The sequence below is a fragment of the Anarhichas minor genome, unplaced genomic scaffold (assembly GCF_050575085.1).
Source record: "Anarhichas minor isolate MPS153535 unplaced genomic scaffold, ASM5057508v1 ptg000031l, whole genome shotgun sequence".
Taxonomy (NCBI): domain Eukaryota; kingdom Metazoa; phylum Chordata; class Actinopteri; order Perciformes; family Anarhichadidae; genus Anarhichas; species Anarhichas minor.
This window is the reverse complement of record NW_027466477.1, coordinates 1,241,718-1,267,580: the sequence shown is the minus strand read 5'-3', so window position 1 is coordinate 1,267,580 and position 25,863 is coordinate 1,241,718. Positions and strand designations below refer to the sequence as shown.

The following is a 25,863-nucleotide window of genomic DNA, read 5'->3' as shown; positions in this document are numbered from 1 at the left end:
TTTGTTCAAATCTGATCTTCTCGAATTTCTTTGAAGCACACACGATTACTTTGCTGCGAGACGTGTGGTTGAGCATGTTTCTTGAGTCATTACTCGCACAAATAGCTCGCCGCTCGATGAAATAGCACCATTTGAGTCGACAGGGATAACACACGCTGTATTTTTTCTGAGGGGTCCATGTCCTGTAATGTAACGTGCAATGTTCTCACTCAGGATAAATACTGCAATTAATCCTTAAACACATCATAAGCTCCTCTGCCATTCTGCAAAGTCCAGCAGCCATCTGGATAATATCCAAAAACAGCACTTGTGGAGGGAAAAAAAGAAACACCACCCTGCCTGCAAAAGAAAGTCATGGAAGACAGATTCATGTCAGTCCTCGTGAATGTTTTACATCCCACCATACTGTAGAACAATGTGCCCTCTGTGTATACAAGCTGCTCCTGCTCACCTATAGGGAGGAGGTGTGGAGGGGGGGGAGATGCTGTGAGGGTTTATTTGAATCCATCTCCTATTTACTCGCCCCACCACCCACCCACACTCTCGTTATCATTGTTAGTGTTATTATTATCTCGGCATCAGCGTGGTACAGCCTTTTGTCAACAGAGCGCTCTGCAGGACCGAGGGCCCGTTGTAATTTACCCAGATCTGAGGCTGTCACTCTGCGCTGAGTTCACGGCTCCCTGCTTTTTCTCTCGTGGCCTCTCTCCCCCTCGATGACAGAGAAGATAAGCATGTTGCAAAAAAAAAAGCAGTTCTGCTCAATAAGCCAGATGTAAATAATTGTTGAAAGCAATATTGGGCCTTGCGTCGCGGAGTCCGCTTGATGTTTTGCTTGGCCGCTAGCAAAGTGGCTCAGTTTCATTCGGGTCCTGAAATGCCTTTTTAAATGTTTTGTTCAGACCCAGTAACATTTAAAGACTGCACAGAGTGAGCCTTGAACATGAAAATACCTCACCACCCCAATGATTTCAGCTCGCAGGTGACCATTTGAAAAAAAACTGCCAACGCTCACATGCATCTAAATCAGTTGCTTACATCTGCAGGAAAGAAAGAAGTTCCTAAAGCAGCAGCTTTTTAAATAAATACTTTTTTTTATTCTGTTATTGGCTTTTTACAGGTACAAAGCATACAGCATGTTATAGTTTTATCAAAAGTGGAAAATACTGATGTTACATACGTAACAAATGTAAAAAATAAGTCTTCAATCTTACTTTCCCCGAAAGTAAGAACATACATTTCAGCATATGAAAATATCCATAAAAACACAGCTTAAGTAATTTAAGTTATTAAACAGTACAAAAATGTAGAAACCATACATGTCAAAATAATGGACAAAGACACCAACAACAAATGACTCCATGACTTCTCATGAATTAAAAAAAAAATGTACACAAGTTCATAGTGTTTTAGTTGGGGACATGTTTATAGGATCCATACATCATTAAACGCTTGGCTGGTCAGAAAACGCACATTACACTAAACCCCCCCCAAACCTCCTCTCCTCCTGAACTGAAAAACAGAAGAGGAAAAGTCCACCCCCCCCCCCCCCCCCCCCCCCCCCCGTACTGAAATCCTCAAATGTCTGTAAGGCAGGGGACATGATTAATTCTCACTCTTGGAGTGTTTAGCCAGTCTTCTGTGAAAAAAAAACACCACAAGGGCAAAGACATGGAGAAAAGGGTCACGACATCGGCGGTGGGGTCGGACCGTACCGTGCGAGCTAAGCGGCGCGCTAACTTCCACGCCGAGGGGCCGCGTCCCGTCACCTGCAGGTGCAGTCAGATCAAACACACATGCTTCCTTTTAAGTAAATAAAAAATTGACCCCTAAAAAGACGGAGACCGGGAGTTTCCTTTTTTGCTCGGCGGCCCCGTTGGAATTCTCTTCACGTGAGTGTTAATGCTGTCTACCGTCTTATCTCTCAGCTGTGAATGCGACAGAAGTTTTGTGAGGAAAGGAGAGGCAGTGCTGGTAATAGAAAACAGAAATGTTTGATCAAGATAACAGGAATGGAGCTTTGCAGTCACTAAATTAAATTCAGACATGGATTTATCTTTTTTCTCTTTTTTTTTGAGCCGCTCAGTGTCAATGGATACGTTGTAATGAGGCCTCGGAGAGATGAATGCACGATTGTGCAGTTGACTTTGGACCTAGAAAAGACTGGTAAACTATTCCAAGGTGGCTAATGACAAAGTCTGTCACGTTACAGGTGCCATTTGTCTGCCTTACTGCATTAAAAGTCGTCTTTTAATTTCGAATAAAAACAAAAACATGTAGTCCAATGTTCTCTTGAAATATACAGTCTTCCTTTTTTTTGTTTTGTTCAAATGGAGAACATCACCATTTTCCACAACGTTGTAATAAATAGTCTCATACATATTGCTCGGCTTCTCCTTCGTTTAGAATGGTCACCGAGCCATCCCCACTGTTCATTTCAATGTCATTTGCTGCCGCGTTCTCGGGGAGCAAGGCTAAGTCCTTGAACACATCTACATAATGTCCGAAGCCGGGACCCCAGTTCAACAGATTGTCCCAGTTGAAGCCCCCAGGCTGCTGGCCCATTTTGTGGGGCAGGGTGTAGTGCTGCTCAGTAGGGTGCATCTGGGGAATGCCAGGCCCTCCTTCCGCCCTCCGACTCGAGTACCGCCTCTGCTTGAGCCTCCCGCCGTAGTCCTCGTCGTCGGCGTCTGACTCGTTGACCTGCGAGAGCTTGGGAACTCTGGAGCTGTAAGACACCGGCTTGTCCCGGTCGTACTCCATCTCCGAGCAGGTGAAAGAGTCGTGCGAGTCACTCTCTGAAGAGGACTCTGGGGCCGGGATGCCATCAGCGGGGTTGCGGACCCTTGACAGCGGTCTGCGGCAGTCCTCCTCCGAGCTGGAGCGCCCGTGGTCAGCGCTGCAGATGCTGGGGTTGCGTGGGCGCGGCGTGTTCAGCCGCTCCACTTCCTCGATGGACAGCCCCACAGGAGGCCCCGTCTCCAGGGGGATCTGCTCGATCGGCTGCTTGAGCCGACTGCCCGGCCTGGATGCGTGGCCGTGGCCGGCCATGGTCTGCGGACTCTTGCTGCGCCTCCCCAGCCGGGTGGCGTAGTTGAACATGGGTGGTGGCTGGCACATGTCGTTGTGCAGGTCCAGCGGGCTGCCCTCGCGGCGAGCCAGGTTGAGCTCTCTGGTTGGAGTATTTCGGTAAAAGGAGGACGGCTTGGTGAACGGTGCTGGGGAGTGTCTGGAGAGAGGGTTCGGGGTCGGGCATGCTGAGTGGGAGTGGCTGAGCGGGGTGGACCTCAGTGCTTGGGTGTACTGAGGCTGGTAGGTGTAGCTCGTCGCTCCGAGGGGTAACGGGGACTGTCTGGCGAAGCCCAGCGGGCTGTGTCTCTGGATGGAGAACTTGGGCGTGTGGCTGCGGAACTGCTTGTAGTGTTGGATGATGTCTGCATCTGAGGGAGCGATGCTGCTGGCATTGTCTATGTCGTAGTGTTCAATATCTGCCTCTGGGCCGTTGCAGGGGGCGCAGGGAGCACTGGGGACGGTCTCGTTGTTGTGAGGGATGTCTGTTTCATCATAGATCAGATAAGGGTTCTCCCTCTCAATGATGTCCGGTTTGGGGTTCCCTTCTGGTTGTTTCCGTACCGTCATGTCATCTCCGTACGGCGGGATGTTATCCGGGTCATCGAACGCTACGTTCTCGCTGCCCTTTTTCTTCTTCTTCTTCTTCTCCTTGGGTTTCTTCTCCTTGGGTTCCTTTGGCACTTTGGTCTTGTTGCGGCCCTTGCAGTGGTTGCACAGGATCAAGCTGAGCACCACCAAGGCGAGGAGAGTGGCGCAGCTGCCAACGATGGCGGGCACCGCCCAGATGGGGAGGACCATCGATTCCGCCGTGGGGCTTGGGCTGCAGACAAACCCGCCGTTGTTGGCCGACTTGCAGACATTACCCTGAGGACACTGGACGCCCAGACAGGCCACCAAGGTCTCGCAACTCTTGCCCGTGTAGAACTCAGAGCAGACGCAGGTGAAACCTGAGCGGGGATCCGGCACACAGCTGCCGTGGTTCTGGCAGGGATTCGAGCTGCAGTCGCCCGGCGGGACACACTGGTACGTGTACCACTGGTTGACGCACATCAAGCCGTCCCAGCACGGGCTGCTCTCACACAGGTTGGGACCCCTGCAGCCGATCTTGACGGACGAACTGGTCTTCGTTAAGGTGACGAGGCCGTGTTCTCCAGTATACGGCAGGTTCTCCCCGTTGTACTTCACATAGGCCAAGCAGCCGTCGAACCCTGCAAATGAACAGCAGAGAAAAACTGGTTCAGATAACAAGAAGCAGCCATCAGCAGCTAACAAGCACATAACAGCGGCCTGGAGGGGAATCATTTCCGATTGCCACCAGACTGATTTTCAAAATGTCTGCCGACGCTGGATTGCTTCCTTGTAAATAACAGGAACTTGGAGCTATAATCAGAGCTAAAGATATTCTGTTTAGACGGGAAATTGGTTCAAGATTAGGACAAAAACAAAAACAAGAAGTGAACTCCTCAGATAATTAATAAAGAAAAAAAATCAATCACTGGCCAATTTGATTTGATTCAATATTTTTCAAACAGGGAATCCATCGTCAGAGCCATTGTAGCTTAAAGACATACATCTGGGTTGAATGAATGTGTCTGTGTCTAATTCTGTGTTTTCCTTCGTGTGTAGCCCAACAGCACTGCCTCACCGATGTAAATAGATTTTTATTGAATTCGTCCCAGTGCAGATTAAATCCATTTGTGCTTTCTTCATTATACCTTGAAAAGCGAGTGCACAACAGACGCACATCGAGGTAAAGGTCGGTTCACAGGCAGCCTGCCACGAATCTGAATATCCTTGTTTTATTTATGCCCCGGTCCTTGTGTAAAAAAGGTCCACAAATAATTCAATTTGCTCATTTTTTACCATATTAGTGCATAGTATTAGGTTAGTTTTCCCTCCCCTTAAATTTCTAAAATTTACTGCGTTGCATTACCTCCCTCTGGAAACCCCCTCTTTCACCTTTCCCAAACAGCTCATGCTCAAAGACATCTGATCTGTGATTTAAGTCTAAACGAAGATGAGAGTCTGTGGAAATAGGACGAAAAACACCAAAAGTCCTCAAAGGCGGTTCCAAGACAAAGTCAAATTAAATTAATATTAGTTATTCTGTGCATAAATGATACTCTGATAAAGAAACATTTATTTAAGTAATGTAAAATTCATAGCAGGTAAATCTAAGCAGCGGCCAGAGTTTTGTTGGACGGCCACCAAATAGGGTCAGCAGTTTGAGCAGCGGACTATTAATTAATTTTGGGGAAAAGAAGGGGGTTCGTACTGGATTCATAAGGAGCGCTCTGTCACACACAAGAACAGGATGTGCATGTGCACACACTTATAGTATCTAAGTGGTTTGTGCTGCTGCATTAGTTATTTACAGTAGGTAAAGAGTGGGCGACTTTCTTGGTCAAACGTCAATTTTTGAAAGCTTCAGCATTTGTGCTTGACGCAGCACGTAAATATGTACAGTCACACACATACACGTAAATATAGTGTATGTATCTTGAAAGTGTAGAGAAGCCTCTGAGACAGTATTTAGATCATCACGGGACACTATCTGATAAAGCTCTACCAGCAGGGCGAGCAGCCAGCAGCTCCTTTAGACTGCGGTGAACAGGGTCACACTAATAGATATCACCATGACATCATTAAAGATGTAAATGAGGCATAATCTTAATAAATAAATGCTAATTTGCATACATTTCCAGAACAGGATATCTGGATATCTTTTTCCTTGATATCTTTTTTATTTCTCTTTGTATCGCTCCATAAATCAGAAAATATGTCAACAGCAATAAGAAAATCCATTCAGCATGTTTTTAGGAATAAAATGTTGTATAAATCAGGCTATGAATGATATATGAACAAACCCCTCCGTAAAAACCTTCAGAATATAGAGAGGAATGAAACTGTAGAGTTTGGTGTATGTAAGAGCTGCTGAAGTGCAGATTTCTGGATCAGAGTTTGAGAAAAAAAATATTTTGAGAAAACGGCCTGATGTCCTGGGAAAATCTCTGTCATCACATCTTTGTGTCAGGAGCAGTGGCTTGCTCAGTGACACCTCAGTTTCGTCGATGACATTTCTTACAATATAATAAGGTTGTCGGCACTCAATTATGGACAGAAACGCCTTGATCTGATGACTTATTATCCCAACACAGAACAATTACACCGTCGAGCCTCACCTGCTGCAGTTTTCTGCTGAGCAGGTCCTGGTGGCATCCCTCCCAGGGAAAAGGTCACGACGTTGAGACCTCCAAAGTCCTGGGTGGCATGCTGGATGACCCTCGTGTGGCTGCCGTCTACCAGGAGCACCGTGGCCGAGCCGTTCTTGACCAGCCGGAGCGTGTGCCACAGGCCGTCCGACAGCACCGCGTCCCCCACGGTCCGCTCCACCTTCCCCCCGACGCCCGCATCTGAGATGTAGTGGATGTTGCCATTCCTCAGCTGAGACAAGGAACAGAGTAGAGATATGTCTGTATGTTAGCATCCACATTAAACAGCACATCATAGATAAGAGATGAGTAGACCGACTGGATAAGATACTCGATAAACTGCCCGATCCCTGAATCTGCATGCTGTTGTAATTCTAATGTTCTCTGAGTAGAGCCGCACAAAGTAGAGCAAAATAAGGCAGCTTTTTCAGATTAATGCACCGGTTTATCATGTCAGCATCAATCATGAACCACGAGAGGAAGTCTTCTCTCAGCCTCCACAAAAACTATACCGCCACACTGCGCTGCTTTCAGGATCTGATGTCGAGGTCAGAGATCGAAAACAAAAATGCAGCTCGCCGCTCGTAAATCTTCCTCCTGTGGGACGCGCCGCAGTCCATCATGTTCTCCCGACTTGTGCATGGCTAATGTTATTCAACCAGATGATGACCAGAAGCTTGCTAGGAACAAATTCAGAGACAGAACACTCTCGTTCAAACGCCCACTGGTCCTCCAGAAACGAGAGGACAGCGCACGTCTTTAAAAGAAATGAATCAAGCCCACTTTGGCATGGACAACAAATTTGTGGCTTTTTACCGTGTATGGTAATCTCATACAGTACGCGTACTCCTCGCTTCGATGGAAAAGTAATCCCGCTTTCCTCCCTTTTTCAAAGACCCCAAAAAATCAGCAATGATAAGTAGCTTCCGGAAGAATTGATTTAAAATGGGAAAAGCGGAAAGTCCCTCAAGCCAAAGAAAACTGCTCGAAAGCTGGAAAACCAATCATGAAGTTTATCTATTAAACATCTTTAAACAAGGTTCTTTTTTGAATACATCAGTATATATAGTTCAGACTCAACATGTGTACATATACTGTGGGTATTCCCCTGCTGTTTTGCTCTTTTAGGCGTCATGGTACTTATAATACTTCTCCGGACTGTTTAAGAAGCTGTGATGGGGATTCGATGAGCACCACAAGCTGCTCGGAGCCGGAAAACAAAAATCGTACAAGAGAGGAAGTCTGATACTGAAGTGGGAAGGGGTCGGTGGTGGTGAGGGCAGAGGGGGTCTAAAAAAAAAAGGAAAATTGAAGAGGACGAATGAGCGCTCAGGCCTCTTTGGGCAGCTGCTCGGGATCAGTCAGGGGTGGGGGGGACAAGATGAGGGGAGAAAAAGAGGAAGGTGGCTGAGTTTACCTAAAGTTCAGAATCAAAGTTAGCAGAGCTGAGAACATGTATGTGTGTACACCATCACGTTCACGCTCATATACAAACATTCAGGGGACCTTTAGGTGTCAGCTTACTGTAACGTTTGCACACACACACGCACACGCACACACACACACACACACACACACACACACACAAATGCTTTTTGTGATACAACAAATCATCTGGCAGCCATACTGCAGAACCTCAGCTCTGTCATCTCAAACGAGTGGATGAGCTGATTTGTGTGTTGGCACCGACTGGAAACGAATCACAATCATGAACTAATTATGACTTCGCTAATGAGCCTCTCGAGTCTGTGAGTACGGCTCGTGGCTGATGCTCACGCTAGCGATGGCTGCTCTGCAAAATTAGCGGGCCAATTAGCTGAGTAGCAACGCCAAACTAAGCTGAATCTTCTGCTACAACGTGCTTTTAATTTGTGATGGGAGGGGTATGTGTACGTATGTGTACGTGGGGACATTTAAATTGAATTAGATTTGGATGCAAAGTTGACTGCACATTATATACATTGAACTGATTCTCCATTGGACCACAGAGGTTTAAGGGAGATTTGAAAAGTTGAATAAGAAAGTGACGTCTGACATTTTTATCAGTGTTTATTAGTTTGAATAATCCACACGACCTCAAAGAATAACACCAAGGTAAACAATACAACCTTAATATTTCAAATAAGTTAGGTAGCTAAACATTAAACAGCAAAGAACTGATGATTTTGCTAACGTTAGCTAGCATCAACTTTAGCTGAAATTATTGCATAAATCTTTTAGCATTTTTTTCTTGTTGTTGTTGTACTAACGTTAATGTTAGACACTAGCATAGCTAGCTAAAGACATTAGCATAGCTAGCTAACATTAGCAAACTCGTGTGGCTTGTACAAGTTATTTTACGTTTACTTTAAAACGTACTGTTGTATTGAAATATTATGGTTGTACTGTATATTTTGATGTTATTGGTGGAGGTTGTGTGGCATTGACGTGATACAATGTATTAAACTTTAGCTCAGTAACTTTAAAAAATAACACTAAGTGCCTTAAAAAAGATTGTCTTTGGCTTCACACAACATTAAAAACACTATAGTACTGAAGAGGACAAACAGCAGAAACACAGTAAGTAGAAGTGGGCAGGTCCTTCACTTACCTCGACTGAACTTTATTTAAAGTTTGATGAAGTGTATTTTAATTTGTTTTAGTTGGAAGCCTTCCTATTCTTTGATCTGCTCCTGTTGGCTATAATAATTTGCTGTGGTGTGCTGATAATGCAAACTCCAGACTTCCTCCCATGACCACTTCCATGAACGGCTCTTATTGTGAAACCACGGCCTGAGGTGCTGCGCTTCATTATTTAGAGGTCTGAATTACTAAACAGTGCATGAGAGAGAGAGAAAGCTGTATTTCTGTAAAGATTAGAAAGTATTTGGGAGAATTGGAACATACATTATGACGAATTTACCATATGAGCCATTATAGTGCAGTGCAGTCTGTGTAATGTTCATACTGCCACATGTCAGGGTACACTTCCTCTCTCTCACCTTAACAGTGGTGTAGTTGCTGCTCTCCTGCACATGCAGCAGCGTGCCGGTCTTGCTGCGTGTCCTGAACTTGACTTCCAGGCTGCTGGGACCGGCGGGGTCAGAGGTCCCGCCCTGCAGTGACCGCCTCAGGAGGACGTCGCGTTTAGGGCCCTGCTTCAGGGAGTAGTCCAGACGGCCGGTACCGTCCAGGGACAGGGCAGTGTCTTCTGTCATGTCTGTGGGAGTAAGACAGAGAACATCCTCAATCCTGTCCGACTTCACGCAAGTTTCACAGGCGGCTGTAAAAAACTGATATTTCCACTCCGGAGCTGGCGGACACTCAGGCCCAAATGATTTTCCTAATCCCGCTGCCATAACCGCTAATTGCTCCTTACATTCTCACTCGTGGTTTCAAATACCTTGTCATAAGTGAAAGATGTGTGTCAAGCCTGTGTGCCTTTGAGCAAGACACTGACACCAAAAGTATACTCTCTTCAGAGCTTCATCTAAGCACCTGATATGTAAATGTAATCCCCAAACATTGATGTAATGGTGTGGATTTATTAAATGCTTATTAGCTATAAAAACCCTAAACGTTGCCAATATTCTAAAGCTACAATTCTATAATGTAGAGGCAATGCACTGTTGTTATGTGTCGATCCAGAATTTCAGTTTCACTTTCAGTTCACATACAATTAGATTAACCCGAACAAGTACAAAATATGTTGCTATTAAAAATATAATGAAAACAAAATATAAATACGTTTTTTGACATTTCCCTTCTAAATTAGATTTAAACAGACAGTTGTGTCGGTAACGCCGTCAAACAGTCGGTGGAATTTAAACGTTTGTGGCTTATAATACTTTCCATTAAAACTATGTTTTGTGTTTGTGCAGAACGCACCAAGTCACTTCGCTACGACACTGACTGATGGGTCAAATTGATTCAATTCACTGTAACCACAAGACCAGGATGAATGGCAGCGTCTAAGTCACACCACCGGTATTATGTCTCAAAATCTTCTCATAAACCTCATTTCTTCCTTCTGTGAAGAGGATGTTCCTACTCGTCACTCCCTGAACTCCCTGGCACCATGTTTATTTTTCTCTTGCTGAAGAAGAAACACATGAGAGCACGCTCCATTTTTATAAGAGGAAAAGTGCTGTGATCCTGTTTTGTGCCATAAAGCAAACCAGCACATTTCCCACAAGATCAATCCCGACGGCAAACATAGAGAAACCAAGTGCAGACCTCTCGAGCTACAAACTGTGTTTGTTACCAGTAACAATATGAACTTTTCAAAATAAATGTGGTATTGATTATAGGTAACATTGCTTACTTACACAGTAGCTACATGTTTCTGGCGGTTTCTGTTTGCTTCAGTGCCTCTCAGTCTGTTTAAGTTCTCTGATTTTGAGTATTAATATCATTAAACACACAAATGCTTTAAATTAAAACGCATTTATGTGGCTCGTTAAGCTACGCAGTGCAGTTCAATGACTCATCGTTCGAGGAAGGAAGAATCATAAATAATCATGATACAATATTCCTTAATGAGTGCAGCCTCAGCAATAAAACTTCAAAAGGCATATACTTACATTTCTCACAGAATTTTCCGGTGAAGCCATCCACGCACTGGCACTGCTGCCAAGACCAGTGGTCCAAGCAGGTGCCCCCGTGTCTGCAGGGGCTGGCGGTGCAGGCTCCTTCCAGTCTCGGACATCTGCAGACACGACGACAAACACAACGTCAGTTTGACAAGTCAGCCGCAACAGCCGGGGGAGGGGGGGGGGGGGGGGGGGTCCGCCGAAAAAAAGAAGGAATAAAAAAGGGGGGCAGATGAGCCGTGATTTCTCTCTCCCGTACTGCGATACAAAAAAAACTCATAAAGAACCCCAAGAGGATTAGCATATTAAAAGATCTGTTCTCGCCTCACTATTCACCAGCAGGACAGAAAAGAAAAAGAAATCTCCGGAATTCTGCAATTGGTTTCCCCCGTCAAAAAATCTGCCATTTGTATAAAAAAAAACAAAAAAAACACATCTTTTTAAAAACTCTCGAGAGGGTTTGGGAGTGTGAACAGATGTCCCACAGCGAGAGTCGAGGAGGTTAGAGAAGACGGACAGATGGAAAGAAGAGGGAGATGATGGAGAGAGGGTGAAAGCGGGAGTAAAAGGGTGGGTGGGTGCGGGGGGGGTTTGGGTATGCGGACCTGTCAAGGATGCCACGCGATGCCAGCGCCTGACTGGGCTCCAGCGGGCGGCCGTTGACGGCGAACTCCATGATGCAGCCGACAAAGTCGTGGGTGGCGACCTGACCGCGCCGATGAAGGACGGGTTCTATTGACCTGACGCCTCCAACCGAGAGCCTGTTGGGCTGCACGTCCAGGATCCTGCACACACACACACACACACACACACACACATGAACACAAGCACACAAAGACTTAAATGCACGCAGACACAAAAGTGCATATGAACAGAAATCAGAAAAAGCTTATAAATGCATTCAAGTATGCATGCACACGCACACACACACTTATACAGAAAGACACTGCGGGTCATCGAGTTTCACAACAACAGGGTCCTGAGACCCTCACAAAATAAACCTTCTGCTCTCACACACACACACACAGACACACACACAGACACACACACACACACACACACACACACACATGTACAGTGTCAAATGTTCACCCCACAAGGCCTGGCTCAGAGCGGTGTGTAAAGGCAATGGTGACCCAGTTATTCGATGAACGTTTACATGATATATTGCATATTTACAACAGATGGCTTCATTTTGATCTTGAGTAACTTTTTGTATCATCAGTGCACAGAAATGTACGAGGATTGCATTTTTACTTGTTTTGTGATTCGCTTTCATCCAGATACTTTCACAGTAAAGAAGTAATAAAATAGAGCTGTGTTGTATTCTGCAGTCTTAGCTCAGCTTTGGGAGCAGAATTAACCTCTTTGACAGAGCCAAACTCAACAAACACACGGTGTGGATGAACATATCTGACGAAAAAAAAACCTATTGTCAGACTGAAGCCCAATATTAAATTAAAACAAGAAAGAAATGCAACCAGTGACAAGGAGTTCAAAATCTGCTCATATGTTCCCACAAGGTGCAGAAAAACTATTGGTTCTGTAATACTTTCCACTTTTTAGCCAAACACGGAAAATGTCATCATGCGTTGAGATTTTCAAGCCTTGGACCTGAAACCGTCAACCCTATTTTAATGTATACAGTTGGATCATAGAGACAGAACATCTGTGTACTTTCGGTGTGTGATTTGTCTTACCAGTCAGTGTGCACTGCCACATTGCTCACGGCGCAGTAGCCTGGTTCCTGGTCATCACCACACAGGTCCACAGTCAGGGATGCAGCCTAAAATATTACAGAAACACACACACACACGCATGTTACGTGTGATTGTCTTAAAGACAACAACTGTGAAGTCACACTGCCTCAGTCAATTATTGACCTTTTGACACAACATCTTTAAACAACAATTTCTGGTAGTCTGTGGTTGACGTAGTTGAAGGTTGTAGTCGGTCTGTTTACTTTCTTTATAATCAGTGCCATGTGTGAGTGAGCGTGTCACTTGTGCTGGTTCAATACAAACTGTTCTCTTCCAGATGTCGCTCAGCTAACTTGAGTTTTAGTTAAAGTCAAAGTCTGTGGGTGGAGCCGAATAAGCTCTTTGGAAAAGTAGACTCATGGTGGAGTTGCTCATTCACTACTAACTAGCCTAGCAGGGCTACTCTATGGCAATCTAGGTGAGGTAGTTAAATAGACAAAAATGGATCAAAACAATTATACAGTCGGTGAAACCCCATTTTAAGGAATAATGTAGAACACATACATGCATGTTCATTAATCAAAGCAAAGAACAAGAAAAACATAGATAACTGCTGGTACGTGGAATTTGTTAGCGTCGGACACCGCCCTGCTAGCTGTTTCCCCCTGTTTCCAGTCTTTGTGCTAAGCTAAGTTAGCTGCTGGTGCTAGCTTCACATTTTGCATAGAGACAAGAGAGTGGTATTTCCCAAAATGTTGACCTATTCCTTTAAAAAGTTCTCTATATATAATTCAGAGATGTTGCCTCCACAGGGCTCTCAACATGGCGACGGCTCAGCCGGCGGCTAGCAGCTAACAGTGCTGACCGCGCTAACGATGCAAACAACGGCAACAGCGCTGACGTAACAGTGTGAACCTAGGGGAGAACCGGTTTGAGGTTTTATGAAAGCGAAGGAGGATTTGATATCAAAATATTCAAAGGGATCTTATTTGCAACATGATTTTTTGCCTAAATATAATTTGATTGTGTTCACATCTTTATCACTGGAACCCATGCAAGTGTGCCAGACTAAATATCTTCTTATGCACTGCAGCATAACTTTCGCTCCAGGGTTCTGGTTTAACCCATTGTGGGTCACTTCAACCGCTACAGTTATTTCTCCCAGAGTATTTCGGCCCTGTTGTTAATGTAAGCTTTGTCCACCAAATGGCATGTAGGCCAATTATTTTTCATCAATTCATCACGCCGGTTGACGGGCGAGTGGCATGAAAAAAAAGCCATACATTACAGTGAAACATTTCCTATTTCCCGTTAATGGTACTAAAGCTTTTGTCCAGATGTGGGTTATTCTCTTGCTCTCTCTCTCTCTCTCTCTCTCGCGGTGCTCTGAGAGGAAATGACCCTACCAGGAAGAAATGAAATGGGCTGGTGAGCAAAATGTCCGGAAAAGTGTGTGAAAGTGTTGAAAAACCGGGGCAATCACGCTCCACCTCTCCTGGATCTTAAGTAAACACGGACCACACTAGGCCTGGATCTCCTACACAAATCACCCAGGAGAGCACGACCCCATCAGGCGCGCACACACTCGCACACACACTCTCGCTCACAGCACGCTTGAGTCCGACACATGGACACTAACATAGACGTAAAACACACAACGAGGCGAGGAACAACAGGACTCGCTTGTCTCGAACACATTCGTGACTCTCTGAAGCGCCATAAAGAGATTCAGGACCACATGAATGTTTCATTAACGTCTTTCCCTGTGATCAAAGGCGCTACAGCCACGACTTGAACACACTGCTCTCACTGTCCAGGGCCTCGCACTGTGGTGGAGAATATATGCATCTCAAGAAACCCCCCATGGAAATTAAAACCGAATGTAACACAAAAAGATTTTTTTTTTGTGCTTGGCTATCATCGAAGGAAATGTGAAGGAAGCGCCTCTGGAGATCATTGTTTTCCCCGTGACTAATATAATGAAGGGAGCGTTGCTCTTTGTTGTGGTGCGGACACTGAATCAAGGTTTTCTGCTTGTTTCTAGGACAAATAATTCAGCTAATCAAAGGCGTATTAGTTATGATCAAAGCATTGCAAAAATGACATCTCAGCCACTCAGGATAATCCACAGATGTAGCTTTGACAGTTTTCATGGGGAACTATTGACCACCGGATGTGAAGAACAGTGAGAAAACACTGAATGTACCCATTAAAAGACAACAACTGCACTGCTCTCACATTCTTCCTCTCCTTGTGCTTTCAGTCAACCGACACTACCGCTAAACTGGTGACTTTTAGCAACTTTTGAAACTAATGCTATCTACTTTCATTTAAAAAGAGCTGGCCGCACTGATATATATATCAACAATGGATTAAATGAGTATGTATCATGTGAAAGGGGTCCCCTTTTCTTACGTCCTTCAGCTCATTATTTGGGTTTTTAGGGCTCACAGATATTTCCCCCCAATCAATGTTGTGCTTACAGCTTGTTGCACTCCTCCCGAGTGCATGACCAACAAAGAATAAATCAATGAAAGCAGGTTCAAACAGCACAACTGAAACCTGTGATAATGTCATGCATATCAGCCTACACACTCAACACATTTCTTATTAGATACATTGGCAAACTGCTATTTTGTTCTGACCCTAACATGAGCTCCTGTTGTGAAACTCACTGTGCCGAGACATACTGTCAAACAAATTTGACGATTAAACGGTTTTGGACGATGACGTATAATTACGACTGTAACAGAATCTGTGAACTCTCTGCTCCCTCTGATTATTTGGAACCTTCGAGATGAAGCAGTGCGCGACCGTGTACGTGGTTTCTGTCTGCTTTTGACATCGGCTCAGAATCCAGGAGGCAGAAGGAAACAGACCTTGAGCCTGACCACCGAAATGACCCACAGCACCTTCTGCAAACATAGTGTTCGGGTTCACTTTATATTTCTGTCTCATTCTTCGAGAGCCGTTACACGACCGCCTCTGCATAATACTCGCTCGCCACAAGATGCGGACAGAATCACAGGTCTCGACGTGTGCTGTATTCCTTTCCATCCCGTCACTCTGCACCATCTTAAAACTGACAATTTAACGATTTTACCAGCTTCCTATGAAACTCTCGGCGCACGGTGGGAAATGACAGATTTGAAGTCCAGCAGGAGAGCTACATTATAGAAGCATTGACAGGGCCTGGTCGGATTTTTTTCCAACTCTTTCCTTGCCACTGCATTGCTGGCAGAGAGAAGCCTCTCATTCAGAGCACAGGAGACAGAGTTTCAACATTCAGAGCCATTTTGGATCCTCGTATTGTAAATCACAATGAGCAATAAAGTATAATTACAAACCGTGAAAACCATAAGCTGAGCTACCCGTGGTTTCAGGGGTTTAATTATCATCTGATGGTGCAAAAAAGAATATAATGCCACATTTGGATGCAGGTTCCAGCTATAAAAGCCCAAGACATAAACACTATTGATAGTGCAGCACACGTTGTAAGTCCATACCATGAATGTTTTTGCTGCTAAACCCATAAGAACTATTAAGCCACTACATTTTTCAAGAATGCATGATGAAAGACATTTAACATGTGATATCATTTCTATGATTTAAATAGCCGTGCTTACCATCCCAGCTCTCCTGGCGATGACTGTGTGGAAATGCCCATCTGAAACTTTTATCATGGTCATCAGTTTATAAGTTCCACTTCCCAAGTTGAAGGAGAAGCGCATCCGTCCCTCGAAGACCTCCAGAGCCAGGAACTCCGCCTTGTCTCCGGTCTGGTTGTCGTGGTTGTACATGAGCAACGCGTTGCTCTTCAGGGTAGCAAACTTGATATAGATGTAGTTATTGTTGGGATCCAGAGACGGAAACTCCATGTAGGAGAGCTCCTCAAAGCCATAGCTGTTAAGTTCACAGTGTTTGCCGAAAACCCCTGAGGACAGAAACAAACCAAAAGAGGAATCAGAGAGGAAGCCAATGAATGATTCACGGTGCTGCTGTGATAAAAATATCTACAGATAAAACAGAATCTTTATCGAGCGACATAATAAGTTCCGTATTTAGTAATAACAAAGCAGATTTAAATGCTGTCAGGTCATAATCTTGGCTCCACAAAAAGATCGTTTTGCCCAAATTGGAGGCCTTTTGATGATAGCAGCAATACAAATCATGACAAATGGAGAGACAAAATGAAATGTCCACATTTAAATGTCCACATTTAAATCATGGATTAATAATGTCATAACTTTCTTTTGGGAGACTGCATGACTGAAACATCTTGTTTTCCACTTTACAGAGGCTCGCTCATACCCTGAAAAGTTTCCTACTATTACTTACCAAACGGACAATGACAGTAATATCCATCCACCCGATTCTGACAGGAGCCGCCATTAAAACAAGGGTTACACTCACAGTGATTGATGATGGAATCACACGTTTTGCCTGGGTTCACACAACAACACAAATTAAAATGGATGAGGTGGCAGACAACACAGAAAACCCCCGAGGGGAACACAGTTCACTTCCCCCACAGTCCAAGTCATGCAGGCCTCACATCACCTCACAGCTGAGAAATACACTGCAAATAAAGAAAAATATCTGGGCTCCAACAAATCATTTGAAGTTGTAGCGTGTTTAAAAAAATAGTTTTTGCTGAAACAACCATCAAATTTATAACATGAAGATGTATTTTCATCTGTTTTAAGTGCAGTTTCTCTTATTCTAAAATGTTTCTTGACACAAGTGATGCTATTATGGAATAGAAATCACTTGTCCAAGATGACATCATTTGATCCAAAACATCTTGAAACTTCCATAGGAAAAAAAGAAATGATCTCATTCAATTGGCAGAATTTTTCTCACTAAGAATAATTAGATTTTCAAACTCGCTGCAAGATCAAACAACGTTTGGACAAGGCTGTTTTTTTTTTTTGCAGAAAGACAAACATGTTAACATCATGATAAGGAATGTGACACTGATAATAAAAAAGAACACAATAAATGATCCAGGCATGGCACAAAACAAAACAAAACTGACAATGAACTTCTGCAAATATATTTTAGGTTGTAAATCCTGAGACAAGTTGCTTAATGGAGATTGATTCTGCTGCCAAAGACCAGGCGGGGAAAACAGGAACTTTAGAGTTCACTGTGAGGGCATGCAAACTACTGTAAGTCAATAGGTGTATTTCTTCACGAGGGTCATTTATCTTGATGAAATCTAAAAGATTTGTGGTAATTTTCTATCGTCATAATAAAAAGCGACAGTAATGACTTGACTTGAGGCAAATCGCCTGCCACGGCCCACTTTGAAAATGTCTTTCAGATGCTGAAGTCAGAGGCTGGACAACATGCAGGATGGAAATGACTGTTCTAAGTAATTTCACTTAAAATCCACTCCCATTTTATCGAGGGTAATAACGCAGTGTATTCATTACATTTCCAAATGAAACGACCTGATTGGATCTTTCATAAAGCCGCTCATTTGTCATACAACTGAAAACAGAGCCAAATGAGAAAACCTTGATTAAAAAGTCCTTGTGTGTACAGTTGTATTAGAACTGTATCTGTGTGTGGTCATAGCTGCATGCACATGAAGGCACACAATGAAACGCGATACTGGTGAGCTGTGTATGGAGTCTACACTCATGTCCCGACAGGGGTCAGCTTCGAAATCATCCTTTTTATTAAAGCAAACATGGCAGGGTGATATGCATCACAGCTGATACCCCCCAACTAGTAATCCAAAAAACAAACTGTCTTTGGCAGCCATGCTTGTATGCTATGGCTACAACACCTCTCGGAAACATTCAGAAGAAAATATTTTCCTTGGACCCAAAGCCATATGTGCTTGAGTACATTATTGTGTGAGTGTGTGTCCCCACATGTCCCCAAGTCTAACACGGGTGACTGTGTGGTCGGACATAAAATTACTCCTGCGTGTGTAGTACCTGCAAAGCCGGATTTGCAGAGGCAGTTGAAGCCGCCGGGGAAGTTCTGGCAAAGCGCCCCGTTCTTGCAGGGATTGGAAAGGCATTCGTTGACATCCCTCTCACAGGCCATCCCGGTGAAACCTTCAGGGCAGGTGCAGGAGAAACCCCCCACCAGATTGTGGCAGGTGCCGCCATTGTGGCAGGGCGATGGCTGGCACTCGTTGATGTCTGTCTCGCACAGGGCTCCTGTGTATCCTGGCCTACAGCTGCAGGCGTAGGGCTGCAGGGGGTAGTTGGAAACAAGGATCACTGGGACACTTTCTTCTGTCTTCATATCGGGCCCGACACTGAGACGCCTCTTGCAGCTGCCTCCATTCTGGCACGGGTTGCGCGTGCATGGATCATGGTCCACCGCATCTATTTGCACCCCGCTCTGCCTATATAAAATGTCTTTGATACTCTGGAAGAATGTAGCCACACCACTGGGGTTGACATATTGTCCGTGGCCTCGTTTCACAGCTGCCATTAGGAAAGTCTGATTGTTGAGTTCAAATGCTCCATAAAGCAGCACCCCGGTGCCTAGTCCTGCTAGCTGAGAGTTGGCAATGCGTAGGAAGCTGAGGTAGTGGTTGGTAAGGAAACTTTTGACTCCTTGAGAGTGGAGTCGAATTAGTATGCTGTTGTCCACTGTGGCATTCGTGAAACCCATGAAGAGGACTCGAGCTGTATTGCTGACTGAACCGTGGACGCCATCACTGCTGCGGATGGTTAGTTCAAAAGTTCCATCTGTTGAGCGGGCTTTAGAGTTGAGGCTGCATGTTCCAGTTGGGATATTAAACAGGCCGGAGGATGGGGGAATAAGGGAGCAGTGGAATCTATCCTGAATGTCAGGGTCTTGGGGTTTGACATCTCCCAAAGAACCTCCAGGAAACATGTTCCCAAAGTAGTGGACAAAGATTTCCATGGACCTCGGCTCTGAGGGATTGTCGTTCTGATCGTTGATTTTGACGTGAATTGTTCCTGTGGAGGACATTTGAGGCACACCAGAGTCCTTGATCACAACAGAGAGGTAGAAGTCGCTAATCTGTTCCCTGTCAATCTCCCGACTGGTTGTTAACACTCCAGCTGGACTAAGGCTGAAGTAGCTGTTTGCAGAGCCAGAACCGAGAAGGCTGAATAGGAAAGGGCCTTGGTTTGGCGGTAGATCCGTGTCAGACGCTGTTAGTGTTGTAACGGCAATGCCAGCTCTCTGATTCTCCATTACCTCGGCATAGGCGGTTGTCAAAGTTGGACCGTTATCATTGATATCTTCCAGATTCACAATCAGGGTGGTGCTTCCAGTTGCAGCAGGTGTGCCAGTATCCACAGCAAGAACTGTAAGATTATACACAGGAGTTGTTTCTCTGTCAAGCTCTGCAGCCACGGACACTTGGCCAGTTTTTGGGTTGATGGTGAAAACATTTTTATCAAACTCAGGAGCAATAGAGTATGAAAATCGGCTCCAGCTCGGGACAGAGTCTGAGTCCTCAGCACTCACAAAGGTAACAAGACCACCAGGCGATAGACCTTCACTAACCTGCACGTCATACAGTTCTTGGGTAAAAACAGGAGGATCGTTGGCATCAAGAATTGTGATGTTCACAAACACCTCGTCAATATCTGCCCCCCGGATGCTTCCGGCGTTCTTTGCCAACACCTTCAGTGAAATCTTTTCCTCTTTCTCACGGTCTAGAGTACCTGTGACATAAATCTGGCCTGTTTTCCTGTTGATGCCAAAGCCCTTCTTTCTACTCTTCCCAAAAATGAGGTAGTAAACCACTCCATCATCTCCTTGGTCTCGATCACTGGCGAACACTTCCCCGACCACTGTGCCTTTTGGAGCAGCTTCAGATATTTCAAAGTAGTACTGTTTTGAGACAAAGCGGGGTACGTATTCATTGGCTCCCTTAAGCTGAATGTTGACATTGGCGAAGCTGCAGCGCTCCTCGTCTGGGACATTGAAGGCCTTTACTGTTAAATGGTAGACCTGCTTAGCCTCGTAATCCAAGAAGCCCTGGGTGGTGATGGTGCCCGTGTTCGGGTCAATAACAAAGAGGTCACTGTCTGATGACTGTATCACATAAGCCATGACTGCGTTGGCTCCCGAATCGCGGTCCGTGCCGTTCATTTTGACCACAGTGGTGCCACTGGGAACATTCTCCTGCACAATGGGGAAGTACTCGTCGGGATCAAACACAGGAGGGTTGTCGTTCATATCGGTCACATGTACTGTGACGGAGACATAGCTTGTTTTTGCAATCCAACCACCATCAGTGGCTGAAACTCTAAGATCATGTTGTTGCTTCTCTTCGAAGTCCAGAGGGTGAGCTAAGGACAACACGCCCGTCTTACTATTAAGCGAAAACAGACCCTTGTCGTTGCCTGAAGTAATATTGTATGTGATAAGGCCATTCATTTCTTTGTCTTTGTCTCTAGCAGACAGAGTCCTTATTGCCGTTCCCACAACAAGGCTCTCAGGTACGATAGCTGAGATTTGGCTTTGTGAGAACTCAGGTGTGTGGTGGTTTTCCTCCGTGACTGCAACTCGAACTGACGTTCGCGACGACAAAGGAGGATTTCCTCTGTCATTGGCTGTGATGTCAATGAGGAAATATTTATTCATATCAGATGTGAGGGAGGAGGCAACAGTAATCCAGCCACTTGTTTTATCGAGCTTGAATTTACTAGAGCTGTTTCCTCCTGTTATCAAGTACTCCACCTCAGAATTAAGGCCAAAGTCTTTTTTGTCGTGAGCTACAATTCTAATCAGCCTGGTGCCAACCTTGACACTTTTAGTGACGGGAGTAAAGTAGCTAGGCGAATCAAACTCGGGCGGATTATCGTTGCTGTCTACAATGTTTACAATCACGGTCGTCTCACTCATCAGAGCCTTGACTGCCCGGTCTGAGGCTGTGACAATGAAACTTTGGCGGTTTATATTAATGCTACTAGCACCCGTCGAGTTCTGATATTTCAACTGCTGCTTCACAAATATCTCTCCAGAGCTGGCGTTGATTCGGAAAAACTCTGACTGGGACCGAATGAAATAGAAGATTTTGCCGTTGAAACTCTCGTCAGGATCTGTGGCAGACACCTGTGTGACCAGGGAGCCCACCTCCGTGAGCTCAGGGTAGTCCAGATAGTATGAGGGGCGACTAAATCTGGGGGCATTGTCGTTAATATCCGTAATAAATATAGTGACATCTGTGCTTACTGTCCAGCCAGAGTCATGGGCAGACACTTTGACAATATAATGACCTGTGTCTTCTCTATTGAGTGGCCTGCTTATTGTTATGTCTCCTGTGTTTGGATTGATGTTGAATGGAAGGCTGGTGTCTGTAATTGAATATCGGCTAATGGCGTTTGAACCAGCGTCCTCGTCTGTGGTGGTGACCCTGGTGACAGTGTAACCCACTGGGGCATTTTCAGCAACTGTAGCGCTGAAGATTTTTGAAAACCTTGGGGCGTTGTCGTTCACATCCAGTACGTTGATTAGCACTTTGACCACTGTGTTTTTGGGTGGCAACCCACGGTCGGTGGCTTTGACTTTCAAAGTGTACTGAGCCACCTTCTCCCGGTCCAGTGGCCTGGTGGTTCGTATTTCACCAGTCGCTCTATTCATGCTGAAACTGTTCTCCTTGTTGCCATCAATGATGGCGTATTCAAGCTGTCCATTAGGCCCGCTGTCCAGATCGAGAGCAGAGACCATCAGCACCCGCTGAGGCGAAAGATTCTCCAGTATTTCAGCGTGGAAAGGATCCTTATCGAACACTGGGTGATTGTCATTCACGTCCAGCACTGTTAGTTCCACTTTCTCATAAGAGGAATAAGGTGGAAAGCCCTGATCTCTGGCCTCAATCCAGAGAACATATTTCTGAACGTGCTCATAATCTAAGGGATGTCTGACAGATAACTCGCCCGATAGCTGGTCAATATGAAAGGCGTTATCCAAGTTGCCGCTGGCGATGTAATATGACAACGGCCCACCCCTCATAGAGGACCCTGTCACCGTTGTGACAACGTGGTTGGTCGGCTGGCTCTCTGGGAACGTGAATGCACGCTCCTTCAGTTTGATGACAGGGAAGTTTCCTCCAGTGACGAAGCGGACAGTCACGGTGGTCGTGTCGGTTTTGGGGTTAGCTCCGCCGTCTTTTACGCGAACCGTAAGGGTAACTTCTGAGCTTCCGGTTAGCTTCTCATTGGCGGTTATGGCACCTCTGACGGGGTCGATCTTGAACCTCTCGGAGTTGCGCCCTACCAGGGAGTAGTGCAGCTGGGCGTTGGAGCCTGAGTCCTCGTCGGTGACAGTAACAGCAAAGACCAGGGACCCTAAAGACACAAATGAGTTTTTATGATAATTTGTCTTTATTTTAAAGATGCTGACAATGCACAAATCTGCATACAATATGTACTTTCTTGTAAAAATAAAGCCTTATTTCAAAATAATGTAAGATATATATCTTTAAAACTGGATGCCATGTTTGAACAAAAGCAGAAGGCTCCTTTCTGATGACAAATGAACTGAACCTGGCCTATGAGCACAGCAACAGTGAGATCAGGTGTCTTCAAAGGCATGTACTGACCTGCTGCAGTGGAGGCGGGTATGTGGGTGACGTAGGGGTGGTGGTGGAATCGAGGAGGGTTGTCGTTGATGTCGGCCACCGTCACGGACACGGTGGCGGAGCTGGACAAGCCCTGGGGCTGTCCTCCATCTGTTGCCACAACCAGCAGCTGGTAATTGTTCCTGTCTTCTCGATCCAGCAGGGAGCTGGTGATAATCTGTCCTGTAGCCGGATTGATGGAGAACTGGCCGTGTCCTCCGGTCAGACTGTAGCTGTGGGAAAGAAAAAGTAGTACAAGTTTCAGTGAAAGCTTTGGGAATTTGATGAGGCAAGATAACAAATTGAGTTTGGATTATTTGTGATCACAGTAATCGATTCTGTCAGTAAAGCAATTTCTAATGAATATCCCGGCAAAATACGGTGATTAGATACAGTCATTTTCTTTCAATTGCTTTTACTTGTCTCTACCTGTCCGGAAAAATGCAAATACACTAATTTCCAACATTCAGGTCTAATGCAAAATCAATCTTCAATTTGTATTAGTGAAAACCTTGCAAAACCTGCTCTAACTATAATCTGCTCATTGTTGAAAAAGATAACAGATAAAATACAAACTACACCTACATATATTTATGTGTTTTTTTGTGTTCCAAATACATTATTACGTAGTGAAAGGACAGTAAAAAGTATGAAATCACACAATCACTCTTTCAGTTCTTACAATTCTCATAATTACTTATTTTCAGTGGCTATGGAGCTACTTCAGTTTCTGCATCATGTGCACATCTTTAGTTACAGTGAGTAAATTGTATTGTTACAAGTGTTTCTAATACAAACACTGACCGTCAGGTGTTCCATAAGCCATTTTCCTAAAACAGTTTGAACATATTGTTTGCTGCACTTGAAGGCTGAAGGCTCTTGTTCAGTACTGTCATGATGTGGTCTATAGAGGGCACTGTTTCCAGCTTCACAAAAGCACATTTAATAGAAAAATATACCCAATAATGGCCACCACATTGTACTGGCTTGACATCAGTTCGGTTGGTTAACTGATTTAAGCATCCAGCTTCACATTGTATCGGATGCAGCCGCTGTTTTCTGCTCCACTGCTCACAGAGAGCCACTGTGGTTCAGGCTGGAGAACTCAAATAAAAAATACATGACAAACAATACGAATGAAAGACCACATAACATGCAACTCTGAGGACTGAAGGGCCACAGTCTTTGGCTTCCAAACTAATATCATGTTTCACCAGCAGGACCCAGACGTAATGTAAACTGACACATACATGTACACACCAGTGCATATTTTGAAAAGGCTCCTTGAAAAAGCATCGCCCTCCAGAGATGGGTCGACAAATTACAGAACACCGCGTGAGAGCAGAGAGGATGCAAAGCTTATTTGGACACCATCAACAACATAAACTGTCCAAAGATACGAACACAGTCCAGAGACAAGTCCAGGTTTGGGACTTGTCTTTAATGGGCTGCGAGAATCAAACTAATAACTGAAAGTAACCAGTTCTGGTCTCCGTTAAGGGCCTGGAACCCCCGATGTGCACAACTCATGCTGTCATAGACAATTAACATCGTCATTATCATGTTTTTGGAAACTGGAGCGCAGTGCGGTACCCCCCCAATGTGCACCCAGTGGGGTTTCGGAGGAGGGAGGACGGGTCGGACTTGAGTCAGTGTCTGGCATGAGAGAGACCGGCCAGAAGCTCTTACATGCTCCCCCATGGAGGGGGCTGCGAGTGTGATAAAGCCGAGGTCCGGCTTGAGAATCACGGCCCGAACAATGACTTTGAGTGTTGACTAAAACTCTGCACTCTGCTTCTTAACTCCTGTCAACAATTGCAACATCGGCCTGGAATTTCACAAGGCTGGTGATGAGGTAAAAGGTTTCAGTGAAGGCGTGAGGAATGCCAAAACCCAGTCCTGAGGATATTTGCACACCAGGGAATCAAAGCAAAGTAAAGCAGACCTGATTACGCGCTGTAGTTACTGGAACTACATAGATCTCCTCTGGATAGTAAAGAAATGCAGAAAAAAGAAAAGATTTTATTCCTGCGTTAATCTGTCAAATAAAGTACAAATTAAAATAAACCTTCAGTGCAATGATCTACTGTTTCCTTCAGAAGTCGCTGGAAAAAAATAATCAAACTATGAGGTAATTTCTGGTGCATGATTTTTCTTATATTTCTTAATGAAATCTAAAGATTTCAGTAAAAAACATTTACTTTTGTTTTGTATGTTCAGGAAAAGACATAAAATCTCACATTTAGACTATTTTTGGTGATTTCAGGACAATATCATTTGAATGACCAGAATAGCTACACCAGTCTGACCTATTCTTAGAAATAAATTGGATTGAAAGAGCTTTGCAGTGCAGCAGAGACCAGGGGGTCATGAACCACAATGTCACAAGTTTGAATTTGGCGGCCGGGAACATTTGTTGCATGACGTCACACATTTCTGTCTCAACTGTCTTATAAAAGCATAACAACAAAAAATTCCAAAGGTCAAAAGAAAGAGACAAATAGATATTGAACTGGTGTCTGCCGGGAAATTGAGAGAATCCTTGTTTGTGTCTGGCCTCAGACGCCTCGGTAGCGAAATATTAATCGTGCACGTTAAACTTACGTTTACGTTTAATTCTCGAAAGTCTCAAATTACGTCAGCATAAGTTTTTTTTTACGTCTATCCTCTGTTATTGTAAAGCACTTTGTGGTGCATTATTTTGTATGAGATGTGATATTAAAATAAAGTTTATT

General features: G+C 44.7%; 1 protein-coding gene across 1 annotated transcript in view; it reads right to left on the bottom strand.

Annotated features, from left to right (window-relative positions):
• Positions 1 to 2,373: 2,373 nt before the first annotated feature.
• The window catches only part of fat4 (FAT atypical cadherin 4), a 98,060-nt gene continuing 74,570 nt past the window's right edge, over positions 2,374 to 25,863 (bottom strand). Inside the window, exons 8-17 of the mRNA XM_076105196.1 lie at positions 23,111 to 23,361; positions 18,507 to 22,856; positions 16,894 to 16,998; positions 16,182 to 16,489; positions 12,556 to 12,641; positions 11,461 to 11,640; positions 10,847 to 10,971; positions 9,266 to 9,483; positions 6,255 to 6,516; positions 2,374 to 4,280 (exon numbers count right to left, since the gene is read on the bottom strand). Coding sequence (XP_075961311.1) covers positions 2,374 to 4,280; positions 6,255 to 6,516; positions 9,266 to 9,483; positions 10,847 to 10,971; positions 11,461 to 11,640; positions 12,556 to 12,641; positions 16,182 to 16,489; positions 16,894 to 16,998; positions 18,507 to 22,856; positions 23,111 to 23,361 — 7,792 coding nt within the window. The remainder of the gene's footprint in view (positions 4,281 to 6,254; positions 6,517 to 9,265; positions 9,484 to 10,846; positions 10,972 to 11,460; positions 11,641 to 12,555; positions 12,642 to 16,181; positions 16,490 to 16,893; positions 16,999 to 18,506; positions 22,857 to 23,110; positions 23,362 to 25,863) is intronic.